Genomic DNA, 14,758 nt, shown 5'->3' on the forward strand with positions numbered 1-14,758 from the left:
AACCGGCATATTATTTACAGTATTCTGCAATATAATTAATAAAATAGGTTAACTCACTTAAGCTAGGAATTTAAAATTCTCTGATGTCCATTGTACCACTTTTCCTCCAAAGCTGAAATATTAGTGAGTTTTTATTAGAAGGGAGAAAATGTAAGTTTATATGAACTGTGTTTCTAAACTCTGAAGAAATGTTTTAAACCCTGAATTAGGATTTGGAAATTGAGTTTGGTTTTGAAGGATAGTATTTCTTTTAAACCTGTTATTTCTGTGATCTCCTGGAATTGTGTAATGTAAATTGTTAGTCCAGAAGCAAATATCAATGTCCTGATTCTCATGCTCTAAAAGAAAATTGCAGTTTAAAGAATTCTAATTGTGTTTTATTCGGAATGTTTTTCTCTTAAAAAAAAAAAAAAAAAAAAGCCAGCTACAGTAAAAGAATTGTTAGTAATTTACTATCTTGTGTTTACCTGTTCAGAAATCAGACATGGAAAAACAGGCCTTAACCCTTATTGCCAAGAAGCGTCTATCATCATACACTGAGTGTTATAAATGGTCATCATCTCCTGCAAATGTCTGTGGTCTGCCATCTCCCATCAGCACTAAGTAAGCAGCTTATTTGCAACTGTTCCTGATAGGCATTTTACTAGAACAAATTCCGTGTCAATGTTTGATGAGTGAAATAGTATGCATGGTAACACAAATGTAAAGGGGAAAAAGCCTGTAAAAAGGGATTTACTGTTCAGAAAATTTCCCCGATTATAATGTCACCTCATAATATCATCTTAAATTTTACGAAATTGTACACTGAAAATTAATTAGCAAATGTGTATTACTTTTTCTCAGCAGGCAAATCCAAAAGAACCGCCCTCCATCACCATTACCACTTATTTCAAAACAGTCACCACCGACTTCTTTTCCTTATAAAATGATGCCTATTCAACACACCATGTCTGTGCAAAGTGCATCAAGTACTGTCAAAAAGAAAAAAGAAACAGTTTCTAAAACCACTAACAGATGTGAGGCTTTGAGCCAGAGGCATATGATCTGTGAAGGTAAGTTCTTGCACTAAGAAGTTTATCTTTAGCAACACAGAAAATCTTACTGTATTCTGGGAAAGGTTCACTTCATTTTATTCCCCAATTGAGAGAACTTTAGGGAATTATTTTCCTTTTAGATAAAGAGAATCTAACCAATCTCTGGTACATTGGAATGTATCCTCTCTGTTTGTTTGTCCTTGCCAAAGCTTTCTTCTCACCCCTTTGTTTTGAAAAATCCATTTCTGGAACTGCTTTTAAAAGCGTAAGTCTAGCCAGGCATGGTAGCTCCCGCCTGTAATCCCAGCACTTTGGGAGGCTGAGGTGAGAGGATTGCTTGAGCCCAGGAGTTTGAGACCAGCCCAGGCAATATAGGAGAGAGACCCCTGTTTCTACAGGAAAAAAAAAAAAAAAGCCTGATGTGGAAAGGTTAGGCTGTATATTCTGTTAGGGGATTGAGGATAAGAGTAAGCCATATTATACTATAACTGCCTAGCTTAAGGTGGTACACATCTGTAGTCCCAGCTAGTAGGGAGGCTGAGGTGGGAGGATTGCCTGAGACCAGGAGGTGGAGGCTGCAGTGAGCCGTGATAGTGCCTTTCCACTCTAGTCTGGATGAGAGAGCGAGATCCTGTATCAAAAAAAAGCACAGGTCGGATGAGAGGTTTGGTCTAGGTGATTCCTAAGATCTCTTCTAGTTCTGATAGTGATGGTTCTTGGAGAGAGCATATCCACTCGTGGATGAGCAGGTTTTTCCCAAGATTTAGGTTCGTTTCTATATATAGGCCATAATGCGGTGTCCCTTGATTTGTGTAGTATTCCTGAAAGTGCCATATTGCTATTTTGCCCGTCACATGCATTCTTAATACCCATGGACATTACTTAATTTCAAAAACACACTGGGGAATTTTGCTTTTTTAGGGAATTCCACAGTGAATTTTTTTGGTAACAGAAAAAATCTTTTAATTACAGATTACTCATTCCTGATATGTCTTCTCATTTTCATATGTGATTTATTTAAAATAAATTAGTTATATAGACCAAAATATTATAATATGCCTCCGTGTACTCACCTTATTTTACTGATCGTCTTGGTTTTGTTATCTACAGTTAGCTACTCTATGATCAACCAAATGTACACACTATTATCAAGGTTTAGCTAAATAGTAATTATATAGTAAAAATGATGGACAAATCTCAAAATGTATGCCAGATGTATTTTTGTTTGAGTATTGAAGATACTTGTACCCTTCATTTGGACCAAGCGTAAGCTTGTCTTCCTCTATATTCAGTATTTCTTACTCTTTTCCCATGGGATTAGTTGATTCAGTTATCTCAAAACCACTAAAAGGAAAGTAGAAGTACATTATTCCATTTTGGAACAAGTAGGTGTTAAAAAGAAAATGCTACAGCTATTGTTGGGGGTGCAGTTTGAACAAAATCTGTTACATAATCACCTGTAGTTTGCTTGTGATTTATAAATTTTGGACTATGCACATATATATATATATTTTAATGTTTTGGATTGTGTTGCACTTCTTTGTTGGAGTGAGAGATGATTAGCTCTCTAAACTAACTGTTGCACATATTTATTTAAACTAGAGTCTGGTAATAAGAGTACTGCAGGTATTATGAATGCCGAGGCGGCAACAAAAATTTTGACAGAATTACGCCGCCTTGCTCGTGAACAAAAAGAAAAAGAGGAAGAAGAAAGACAACGGGAAGAAATGCAGGGAAGGTCAGCACAAAGTCTTCCTTCCTATACTATAAATCTTGAGTAGGGCCCAAATTTTTGAAAGTCAAAATTTTACCCTCAAGTTATAAATTCTCAAGGAACAATTGACTTCAGTGAGGATCAGAAGTGCCTCATTGCCTGTATAGGAAGCATTTCAAGCCCTTGTAAATGGCTAAGCTAAGGACCCTGGTGTGTGGATAAATGGCACAGTCCTTTTTAGCCTCCATACATCACGTGCCATTAAGGTGTGCTAGGAGGATGCACAGAGACCAAACTCACATTCAGGATTTGAACTCTCAGCACCAGAGTGGTATATAAGAACCTATCTGTTTGTGTTCACTAGTGTCAGCCCTTTATTTTAAAAGACTTGTAATGTCAGGATTTTTAAACCTGAAAATTATACTTACGTTACGTTTTACTTTTCCTGTGATCTTTGTGACACCTGTATCCCATCAGGCCAGTGAGTCATTGCTAGAAGGATTTCCTTTGTAGGCAGCAAATCTCCTGTACAGTTGTGTACATTCAAATTCTAGCAAAGGTTTCTTGCTCCTCCATCTTGAGGCCTATTTTATGTCGGGCCTTGTAATGTAAACCTCTGTCCACTGGCTGCAGGGAATAACAACAGTACTGACTTTGCTTTTAAGTATTTAGTGTTATTTGAAATAATCGTACATTTTCCATATGCTTACATGGGCCTGGGAAAAAGAAGGGAATATTATGAATTACAAAAAAAACTCTAACTCAAAGAATATTATTCATCGCTTCATATAAACAGAGCTGATTTAGCATTTGAAAGTGCTGAATACTAGGGAGCCACCAGACTCTGCTCTAAATTATCTCTGTAATCCCCACGAGAGATTGGGTGTGAGCAAGTGTAAATAAGGCCTTTTAGGGGATGTCGTGTCTCAAAGACAGTTAAGGAATGATTTCCTCTCACGTATGTGTGTTTTTTAATAAGCAAAGTTATCTATTACTTGATTGAAATATTTTTCTGCTCCCGAGGGCTAGTTTTTCTCTTTAAAAAGGGTGGAATTGTGTAATTGCTATATAGTAACAACACAGAAGATGTAGTGACTCTGGTGTAGATATAAATTGTATTACTATACATAGGAAGTTTCACTGTAAAAACTCACATACTACTGCAAGCTGAATATGGTAGCAATCAAGATGAACACTAACAATTATTTAAATACTCTCAGGGTCATTAAGAAATCAAAAGACGTGGCAAAGGAAGCAGTTGGAGGCCAAGCAGAAGACCTCTTGAAACTCAAAGATGGGCAGCGACCAAAGGAGACTAAAAAGAAGAAAGGATGGCTGGATCAGGAAGACCAGGAAGCACCACTGCAGGTTTGCTGGCTTGACACTTTATCAGGAGATAAGAACCAGATTATAAAGTTCAGATGAAACCCAAAGCAAAAATCTCTGTCTCTGAGAAAGAAGACATGAGCAGATTCTCTGGCTGCTTTTTTTTTTTTTTTTTTTTTTTTTTTTTTTTTGAGACGGAGTTTTACTCTTCTCAGCCAGGCTGGAGTGCAATGGCGCGGTCTTGGCTCACTGCAACCTCTGCCTCCTAGGTTTAAGCCATTCTCCTGCCTCAGCCTCCCAAGTAGCTGGGATTACAGGCGTCTGACACCACGCTCAGCTCATTTTTGTATTTTTGGTAGAGATGGGGTTTTACCATGTTGGCCAGGCTGGTCTTGAACTCCTGACCTCAGGTGATCCACCTGCCTCAGCTTCCCAAAGTGCTGGGATTACAGGTGTGAGCCACTGCGCCCAACCTCTGGCTGCATTTTTATGTTATAGTCTCTATTACCCAGTACCACTGCAAGCCATTGTCAGTCACCCTCAGAAAACCATAGAATGTTTTCCTAGTGAAATAAGCAGAAAACAGCAAATTCTGTAGTCCTTAATTTGAAATCCAAATTGCTTAAACAGATTCAACATCCTACATTGGTTTCCCCCATCTTGCATTCTGTGGTACCACATACAACTCCATCAACTGGACCTTATACCCCTGTGACAGATAAGATAAACCATAAATACTTCTACAAGTTTAAAATCATTAACTGATAAGAATGTCTCATCTATCTAAAGTCAAATTATTGGGTAAATAAATGCCCAAACTGAACTCAGATTATACTGTTTGAATTATTACCATAGCCCAATTTATATTCCCAGTTTTTAGTGTATCATTCACCAGCATTGGTCATGTTTTATATATGATTGTTTATGCTTGCATTTCTCAGGAAGGTGCCTTCAAGAATTCTCTCAGTGCTTTTGAGAAATGTCAGGCTGTTCACTCCTGTTACTGTGTTAATGGATAGCTTCACAGTCACATACTTTGAATTAGGATGGTATGATGTTCATAACGATGACCCTGTGGTCCTGAATCCTCAAGACAACATTTAGCCTAGCTTTGTGCATTCTAACTAGTGCTTTGAAAATTGACAGTCCACAAATACCATAATATAGGACCCCTCATCCAAAAGGTTGCACTCTTTTGTTATGCTAGATAACATTTTACCATTGAAATTTTTAAACTAGAGTTCTCTGATGTCACTCAGGTATCTTGAGATTAAATGATATTTTTATACAAATTTCCTAGAAAGGGGACGCCAACATAAAAGCTCAAGAGGAAGCTGACAAACGCAAGAAAGAACACGAGAGAATTATGTTACAAAATTTACAAGAACGGTTAGAAAGGAAAAAGGTACTCACTGTCTGTTTGGGGGGACTTGATTCTGTGTTTTAAACAGTGTTGGGCACCTGATATCAGCATGTTTTTAAGAATCACAAATCTGATATATGCCAGCTCCTGGTGGCTTTTCCACTCGATTCTCTTCTTTATCCAAGGATCTGACCTCTCCTACATAGAAGGCTGTCCTCTTACTGATCATGCCTCCCACTCATGGACCCTTGGTGGCCATTACAGTGATGCCTCACTATATCAAACCTCTGGTAACAAAACTCCTCTGAGCAGAAGGACTCCACTCATGGTAGGGGTTGGTGGAAGTTAAGACTTTCTTCTAAACTGGCTGGAAATTGCAGCAACTACATGGGAAGAAGCAGAAACTGCAAGCCTCTTTGAGAGGCCAAGGTGCAGGCTGTTTTTAAGGTAGGGCCACATGTGAGCTCATCTGGCAGCCCTGGTCCAGGCTGAGTTGCTGCAAGGCCTATCTGGTAGTAGATTGGTCACCTTGAGGGGACCAGGGAGCTGCAACTCTCCTCACTGCAGGGAAAGAAGTGTGCACAGGAGAGAGAATTCCTGTCCTTCCCTAGAAGTATATTTCTCCTCCACCTCCCATCTTCTCTCTTCATTAACACAATAACAGTGTGGCATCATTGAGGTGTATTATTTTCATTAACATTGGCTTCAGGAATCAACTGAAGACTAAAGACTAAAATTATGTTAAAAGCTCTAATTGGTTTGCAATAATATATGCTTAGCCTAAGTAATGAATTTCTGCATATGCAAAATTAGGAGTGAGATGTTGTCATTTGGATGTTTGTGTTATAACAAATACGGCAGTCATTCAGGGCATTTTATAGCTGAAACTGGGATTGGGATAGGAAACTCAACTGCCACCATAAGCCTTTTGTTGGTAATATTTGTGGTTTTGGAGCAATCATTGCCATTGTCCACCTCTGTGAAATGGGGATAATCAACTCCTTTAGGATAACTGTTTGGTTTCTCAACTGTTTTCATGTTTGAATTTTTCTTTCCCTTTAAATAGAGAATAGAAGAAATTATGAAGCGGACGAGAAAGACAGATGTGAATGCCTCAAAGGTAGTCCCCATGCTCCTACTAGCAGTGTATAAGAATGCCTCTTGTTTCACATTATTGCCGAGTTTTTCACTTTACCCAATCTGGTGGTAATGAAATAAAGTATTACATTTGCATTTCCCTGATTATTAACAAGGTTGACCATGTTTTCATATCTTTAGTTAGCTCTCATGTTTTCTTTTGTGTGAAATGTTTTTTTTCGATCTTTTGCCCAAGACTTTTGGGTTGATTTGTCTCATTTGTAGTTCTTTAAATGTTATAGATACTGCTTCTTTTTTGGTTATGTGTTGCAGATATCTTCCCCCAGTTTACAGCTTATCTTTCTTTTTCTTTTTTTCTTTTTTTGTTTGTATACAATGTGTAATGATCAAATCACGATAATTAGCAAATCCATCACCTCAGATGCTGATCATTTTTCTCTTCTCTTTTTTTTTTTTTTTTTTTTTTGAGACAGAGTCCTGCCCTGTCACCCAGGCTAGAGTGTAGTGGTGTGATCTCAGCTCACTGCAACCTCCACCTCCTGGGTTCAAGTGATTCTCCTGCCTTAACCTCCTGAGTAGCTGGGATTACAGGGGTGCGCCGCCATGCCTAGCTATTTTTGTATTACTAGTAGAGACAGGGTGACAGGGTTTCACCATGTTGGCCACACTGGTCTCGAACTCCTGACCTCAGGCGATCCACCCGCCTTAGCCTCCCAAAGTGCTGGGATTACAGGTGTGAGCCACCATGCCCAGCCAGCTTATCTTTTCTTAATGTTGTCCTCTTCTGGATAGAAGCTTCTGATTTTTTGTTTTTTCTTTTTTTTTTTTAAATAGTCTTACTCTGTCACCCAGGCAGGAGCACAGTGGTGCAGTCTTGGCTCACTGCAACCTCCACCTCCCAAGGTCAAGTGATCCACCCATCTCACCCTTCCAAGTAGCTAAGACTACAGGTGCACGCCACCACACCTGGCTAATTTTTTATTTTTTTGTAGAAACAGGATTTTGCTGTTTCTAAAACTCCTGGGCTCAAGCAGTCCACCCGCTTCAGCCTCCCAAAGTGCTGGGATTTCATGCTTGAGCCACCATGCCCTGCATTCTGATTTTAATATTGTTGAATTGACCAGTATTTTCTGATGACTAATGAAGTCAAGCACCTTTTCATAAATGCTTACTGGCCTGTTGGAGATTCACTTTGGTGAAGTACCTTTTCAAGTCATTTGCCCATTTTCCTATTTTGTCACCTGCCTTTTTCTGATTGAATTGTAGGCATTTTTACCTACACTGGTTAGGAGTCCTTTGGAGATATGTATATATATTGCAGGTATCTTCTTCCATGCCATAGTTTGCCTCACACTCTCCTAATGTCTGTTGATGAACCAGACGTAAGTTCTTCATTTTAACAAGCTTAAATTTATCATTTTTTTCCCTTATAGTGAGTGTTTTTGTGGTCTGTTTCATAATTATTTACCTACCCCAATGTCATGTCTTTTGATGGAGCACATGTAGTCAAGGCCTTTTTCCTCCAGATTCTGTGCTTTTTACATTCTGTGCTATAAGACTGATATTTTGTCTGTTTGCAATTACCGAGTTGTGGTCATTTACATTAAGTGACATGAGAATTTAGAGTAGAAATGTCATTTCCAAAAAGTGCTGGGAGTCATCATGTCAAAGTTCATTCAACTCATTAGGAGTTTTGCCTCAAGCAGCAACCTAAGGCTGGGTGCAGTGGCTCACATCTGTAATCCCAGCACTTTAGGAGGCCAAGGCAAGAGGAGCTCTTCAGCCCAGGAGCTCAAGACCAACCTGGACAACATAGTGTGAGAACTTGTCTCTATAAAAAAAAATTAAAAATTAGCCAGGTGTGGTGGCATGCGTCTGTAGTCCCAGCTGCTTGGGAGGCTGAGACAGGAGGATCACTTGAGTCCCGAAGTTTGAGGCTGCAATGAGCTATGATCGTGCCACTGCACTCCATCCTGGGCAACAGAGTGAGACTTTGTCCCCCCACCAAAAAAAAAAAAAAAAAAAAAAAAAACAGCAGTCAAAAACATTTTAGCTATTCACTGACTAGTCCCATCCCGCCTTAGTTAAGGTTCTGAGCAGGCAGAGAACAAATGCCAACACAAAGCTATAGTCCCTTGGCTCCTGCCCAGGGAAATCTTTCATTCTTGAGTGTCTTCCTAGCCAAAAGACACAGCTACGGGCACCTGTCCCTATCCTCTGTAGATTCTTGGGGCCAGTTAAAAGAGGTTAGATTTTTTTTACCTTTTTGTTGAAATGACAAAAGTTAGCCATCAATCCAGCTTTGAAGCAGACTTCGTTGACATTCTAAACCAGGATGATTGAATATTAGTCATAATCAAGATTTCCTTTTTTAATCATAGGTCACAGAAACATCCAGCCATGACATATATGAAGAGGCTGAGGCTGACAACGAAGAAAGCGACAAGGACTCATTGAATGAAATGTTTCCATCAGGTTAGTCACAATTTAGGAGCTAGACTGCTTAGGTTCATATCCAGGGGCTCCTCTGCTTTTGAGCTGTGTGGCTTTGGGCAGGTCACTTAACCTTTCTGTGCTGAGTTTTTCCCATCTGAAAAAGGGGAAGCCAATGTCCTTTTCCTAGAGTGGATATGAGATTTCAGTGAGGTAAATCCATGTAATGCTAAAAACAGTGTCTGACACATAAACTCTCAATAAATAACAGCTGCTGCTGCTTATTATTTTAAAGATAATGCTAATAGACTGTAGACAGCAGCTCTTTCTCAGTTGAATGTGAGGATTGCCAGCATTTCAGAGCTCAACTCCTCAAGGCATCCATGATTGACCACAGGTGGAATTCCACTTTCCACTTCATTAAGAAAAATTGAATGCTTTCTCAAATGTCTGGACTCCCTTACAAGTAGGAACCACTTTGTAGTAACAGTAATTGCCATTTGAGAAAACATTATTTGTCCATATTTTTCCCGCCAGTGGATATTGAACAGGAAAGTCAGGTCCTCTACTAGGTGCTGGGAATGAAGGGGTGAAAAGACAAGGCCTGAGCTTGAAGGAGCTATAGCCAGTGGGAAGACAAACGTATGAGCAAACCATAATACTGCCACAAGATGATTGGGTTGAAAGAAGTTTGGTGAAAATACAATGAGAACATAGCAGTAAGAGCCCCTCAGTCTGCCTTAGGGCATTGAGGAAAGCCGAAGGTAGGAGGTAACATTAGAGGTAAGATGAGGCCGGGCGGTGGCTCACGCCTGTAATCCCAGCACTTTGGGAGGCCAAGGTGGGCGGATCACGAGGCCAGGAGATCAAGACCATCCTGGCTAACAGGATGAAATCCCGTCTCTACTAAAAATACAAAAAATTAGCCAGGCGTGGTGGTGGGCGCCTGTAGTCCCAGCTGCTTGGGAAGCTGAGGCAGGAGAATGGTGTGAACCTGGGAGGCGGAACTTGCAGTGAGTGAAGATCGTGCCTCTGTCCCAAGAAAAAAAAAAAATTAGAGGTAAGACGAAATGCATAAACAGAATTGGCTAGGTGAGTGATCAGGGGAGGGGCGAGAATCTGGAGCAGTCTTATCTCTGGTTGTTATTCTTTCCTAGCAAAGGAAAAAGGACAGATTCCTTAATGGTAGCCTCTTGGTGCCTCGAGGGCAGGGTGAGTGTGTGTGCTGAGCAGTGGCCCGAGACATGGCTCGGGAAACTCTGTGACTGCTGGGCCTGCCTCCCGGGAGTACTGCTGCTTGACTCTTCCTGCCTTCAGGCAGGCGATACCCACTCCTCATCCCATCAGGATCACAGCCTTCACTTTTTCTTGAATTCGTTATTGAAACTCCATATTTAATTGTGTTATTTTTTTTCTAGCCATTCTAAATGGCACAGGCTCACCTCCCAAATTTAAAATACCGTTCAACAATGCCAAGAAAATGACACACAAGCTGGTATTTCTAGAAGACGGTTCCAGCCAGGTCCGTAAAGAGCCAAAAACATATTTTAATGGTGATTTGAAAAACTTCAGACAAAAAAGCATGAAAGACACTTCAACACAGGAAGTAGTTTCAAGGTGAGTCACTTAGTCAGCTTATCTAAATAAACTTGGCAGGATTATGATTGACATTCTTAGAATGCTAAATAATATGATCTCTTGTGCTCTTAGTTTTTACCAAACACCATGTCACGTATTTGACTTAACAGAAATAAACTCATCCCCACAACAGCCTTGCTAAGTAAAGATCATCATCCCCATTTATAAAGACAAGGAGACTGCGGTACAGAGAGGGTAGGGGCTTTATTTGCCCAATATCCTGCTATTAAAGGGCAGAGCCCAAATTCAATTCCAGATACATCTGGCCCCAAACTTTACTTTCGTTCACATTGGTTAATGTTATCTCATGAAGTTGGGCAAGAAGACATTTGTGGAGTGATTGCAATATACCAGGCATTTTATATTACCTATTTCAATTATCAACACAACTCTGAGTGTGACAGTAATATCCTCGTTTTATTGTTTTTTTATTTTATTTTATTTTTTTAAGAGATGAGGTTTCACCAGATTGGCCAGGCTGGTCTTGAACCTCTTGGGCTCAAGTGATCTGCCCACCTTGGCCTCCCAGAGTGCTGGGATTACAGGCATAAGCCACCACGCCCGGCCATAATATGCTCATTTTCAGTGTAAGGAAACAAGGTCAGAAGTTAGGTCAGGAGAGCAGGAACTGATTCATGGAAAGGAACGCTACATGGGCAATTGCCTGAGAAGACGTTCACCTGCAAGGCCCACAGGAACAGGAGTCTGCTGAGAGGTGTGATGATGTGGAAGGAGCACTAGAGCTAGAGGACCCGTACCAGTTCTGTTACTACACCTCACTGGCCCATCCTTGACCAATCTAAGGGAGGGACAGGGTTTCTGGAGTCCTGCGTGCTTAGCTGCTCCTACTCCTGGTGCTTCCGTGGGACCTAGGGCTTTCTGGAATACAGTTTGAAAATCAGTGTGTCCTGTGATCTCTAGGGTTCCTTTCAGTCATCCTGTTCTATGATTCTGAAATGTTTTTTAATTCCAAGGCATTTCTTAGAAGTTAATCAAAAGACAAAGCTGCTTTTAGGCCAGAGCCTTGGTTTGGGAATAATTGGGATTCTAACCAAACTGTCTCTTTCCAGACCATCTTCCAAAAGAATGACCAGTCACACAACAAAAACCAGAAAGGCAGATGAAACCAACACCACCAGCAGATCCTCTGTTAGTATGAATTATGAGCAGCAGTGTATCTGTGACAAGATCACCAACATTGTAAGTCGCAGAACTATCTTTGTCACATTTTTCTCCTGACAGGCACAAACAAAATCTGAAGGATTCCATGACATCTCGCCAAAGTCCCCAGACACCTTTAGACGATAAGAGAAGAAGCAAACCTGTTTCTCCTCATTAGGGTAAGGCCTCATCTCATCCACCTTTTTCTTGAAAGGCAGTTGACCCCAAACCCCACTCCCCTCCTTCTAGCTGTTCCAGGGCAATCTTTGCACCATATAGCTTTGGAAGAGAAGAAGACAATTGTGGGTCTGCAGGAATGATGTGAGAGTCTTCCATTAAGTTGGTTTTGAGAGAATAGAGAGTAGATGACTTGATTCTAATTTTTATGTCCCACATTTCATGCCAGATATAAAAAATAAGTTTTGGCCAGGTGCAGTGGCTTACACCTGTAATCCCAGCACTTTGGGAGGCCAAGGCAGGCAGATCACTTGAGGTCAGGAGTTTCAGACCAGACTGGCCAACATGATGAAACCCCATCTCGGCCGGGCGCGGTGGCTCAAGCCTATAATCCCAGCACTTTGGGAGGCCGAGACGGGTGGATCACGAGGTCAGGAGATCGAGACCATCCTGGCTAACACGGTGAAACCCCATCTCTACTAAAAAATACAAAAAACTAGCCGGGCGAGGTGGCGGGCACCTGTAGTCCCAGCTACTCGGGAGGCTGAGGCAGGAGAATGGCGTGAACCCGGGAGGCGGAGCTTGCAGTGAGCCGAGTTCTGGCCACTGCACTCCAGCCTGGGCGACAGAGTGAGACTCCGTCTCAAAAAAAAAAAAAAAAAAAAAAACCCATCTCTACTAAAAATACAAAAATTAGCCGGGTGTGATAATGCATGCCTGTAATCCCGACTACTTTGGAGGCCGAGGCTGGAGAATCACTTGAACCCAGGAGGCAGAGGTTGCAGTGAGCTGAGATTGTGCCACTGCACTCTAGCACTGTAGCCTGGGTGACAGAACAAGACTCTGTCTCAAAAAAAAAAAAAAATGTTCTTTTCAAACTTGCATCCCAGACTCCTCTGAGCTCCTGGTCTGCTGGTTGCTTGGCAAGCACACAGACAGTTGATTAGGGCAGAAGATTAGGGAAGTCTTCAGAATAAGCCTCAACCTGTGTTTCCAAAACCAGAAGCCTCTTGTTTTTCTTTCCTTGAGAAGTTCTCTTTGAAATTGAGAAGCACCTTGGGCCTGGTTGGGGACTGGGGAAGTGAAGGACATTTATAGGACCGGTGTGTCAGCAACTCCAGAGGGGCTGCTGAGGGTCCTGGGCATGTACCCTGAAGGGAGGCCAGGGACAAGTTGCTGTGAGACTAGCATCTTCTCTACTAATCTTTCTTTTATTTTTCCCTCTAGTCAGATATGTAAACCTTACTCAGCCTGGGAGATGAATACATCTTCCACTCTGGATAACTCAACTCCTGGGCCCATCAGTCCTCAAATTTTTCTGCTTCTGACTTGAACCTGGTAAAGGAAGTAACACCGAAAAATTGAAAGAAACTGTCAAAAGATCACCTTGATGTATATCTCAGAATATGTTAAAAATCATGTTGTTCTCTTGTGTCTAAGCAAGAGCTCTAAGTAAAGAGTTGTTTTTGTTTTCTTTGGAAAATCACCATTGTCTCTTATTCTTGTGTTGTCCTACCAATGTGTTTGCTGGAGCGAGTGCATCAAGGATGCTTTCCTGAAAGTGTAATTGTGGAGTTTCTAGAAGAATATGATTGCAGAACTAATTCTCTTTCAGTTTATATTTGAAATCTTAAAGTAATGCTTTTTCTTTTTCTTTCTCTTTTACTTTTTTTTTTTTTTTTTTTTTTGAGACGGAGTCCTGCCCTGTCGCCCAGGCTGCAGTGCAGTGGCGCAATCTCAGCTCACTGCACCCTCCGCCTCCTGGTCTCAAGCAATTCTCCTGTCTCAGCCTCCCCAGTAGCTGGGATTACAGGCATGTGCCACCACACCTGGCTAATTTTTTGTATTTTAGTAGAGATGGGGTTTTACCATGCTCACCAGGCTGGTCTTGAACCCCTGGCCTCAAGTGATCCACCTGTCTTGGCCTCCCAAAGTGTTGGGATTACAGGTGTGAGCCACTGGGCCCAGCCAAGTAATGATTTTTCTGTGTACCAGTGACAATTTTGACAGCTAAAACCTCACAGTTGATCTTGTAGAGAACATAATAGATTATGCAAGGGCCGCAGGATCACTCACAAGAGCTGTGTCAGATTGTTTCTAATATAAAAATACCAAAGGTTGCAAAATCCAATAAATTGTATTTTACCATGATATATGTATATTTTTAACTCTACCCATTTGTGCCAGTGAGTACACAGGCACCAATAGCCTCAAATGCTGGGAGTCCTGTAAAGCCCCATCTTGGAACAGTCAGCACCTTTCATGCTCTTGTCAGTGTTTCCTTTTGAAGAACATATTGGTATTTATCTACAGAAACATATATTATTTTCATTGTGTACATAAAGGAGTACATGGCTCTTGTCCCATGGGGTATGTTTAATTCCTCGAAATGTTTAATGTTTAAAGTATTTTTCGGCCTGTACTCTCCAGTTCTGTCGTTGAGTATATACTCAGGCTTGAGATATAACCAAATTTTGCTTGCCTTTCTCTAGCCACTGGCTGCCAGTGAGTCCGCGTGATGGGCACACAGAAATGCACACAGATGTACATACACGTATGTATGCACACACAGTATTATGATTCCATAAAATTCAAATGCAGATTAATTCTAATAATGAGTTTTCAGTGTTGAATTGCAAATAGTCCGAAGCAGGCCAGTGTTCCTTCTGGCTGCCAGTCCTGGATTAGTAAAAGGAGGTAATTCTTTCAGATTCCCTGGTTCTTTGCCACTCAGAGTATTGTACTTTTGATATAGAATAGAGAAAGTTACCTTTGGTTTAAAAACTATTTTTATATACTAGGTCTTTCATGTAT

At 41.0% G+C, this 14,758-nt stretch overlaps 1 protein-coding gene across 4 annotated transcripts in view; it reads left to right on the forward strand.

Moving 5' to 3' along the window:
- Positions 1-13,427, forward strand: part of LOC105481376 (MAP7 domain containing 3) — a 34,264-nt gene extending 20,837 nt beyond the window's left edge. For 2 of the 4 annotated variants that reach the window (XM_011740914.2, XM_011740910.2), the window contains exons 9-19: positions 476-603; positions 844-1,052; positions 2,637-2,772; positions 3,969-4,116; positions 5,375-5,479; positions 6,504-6,557; positions 8,917-9,010; positions 10,387-10,585; positions 11,677-11,755; positions 11,849-11,946; positions 13,172-13,427. In XM_011740914.2, the coding sequence (XP_011739216.2) occupies positions 476-603; positions 844-1,052; positions 2,637-2,772; positions 3,969-4,116; positions 5,375-5,479; positions 6,504-6,557; positions 8,917-9,010; positions 10,387-10,585; positions 11,677-11,755; positions 11,849-11,914 (1,218 nt within the window). In that variant the 3' untranslated portion in view covers positions 11,915-11,946; positions 13,172-13,427. The remainder of the gene's footprint in view (positions 1-475; positions 604-843; positions 1,053-2,636; positions 2,773-3,968; positions 4,117-5,374; positions 5,480-6,503; positions 6,558-8,916; positions 9,011-10,386; positions 10,586-11,676; positions 11,756-11,848; positions 11,947-13,171) is intronic. The other 2 variants (XM_011740913.2, XM_011740912.2) reach the window with 2 other exon arrangements.
- The last annotated feature ends 1,331 nt before the right edge of the window (positions 13,428-14,758 follow it).

Source organism: Macaca nemestrina, chromosome X (genome assembly GCF_043159975.1).
Source record: "Macaca nemestrina isolate mMacNem1 chromosome X, mMacNem.hap1, whole genome shotgun sequence".
Lineage (NCBI taxonomy): Eukaryota > Metazoa > Chordata > Mammalia > Primates > Cercopithecidae > Macaca > Macaca nemestrina.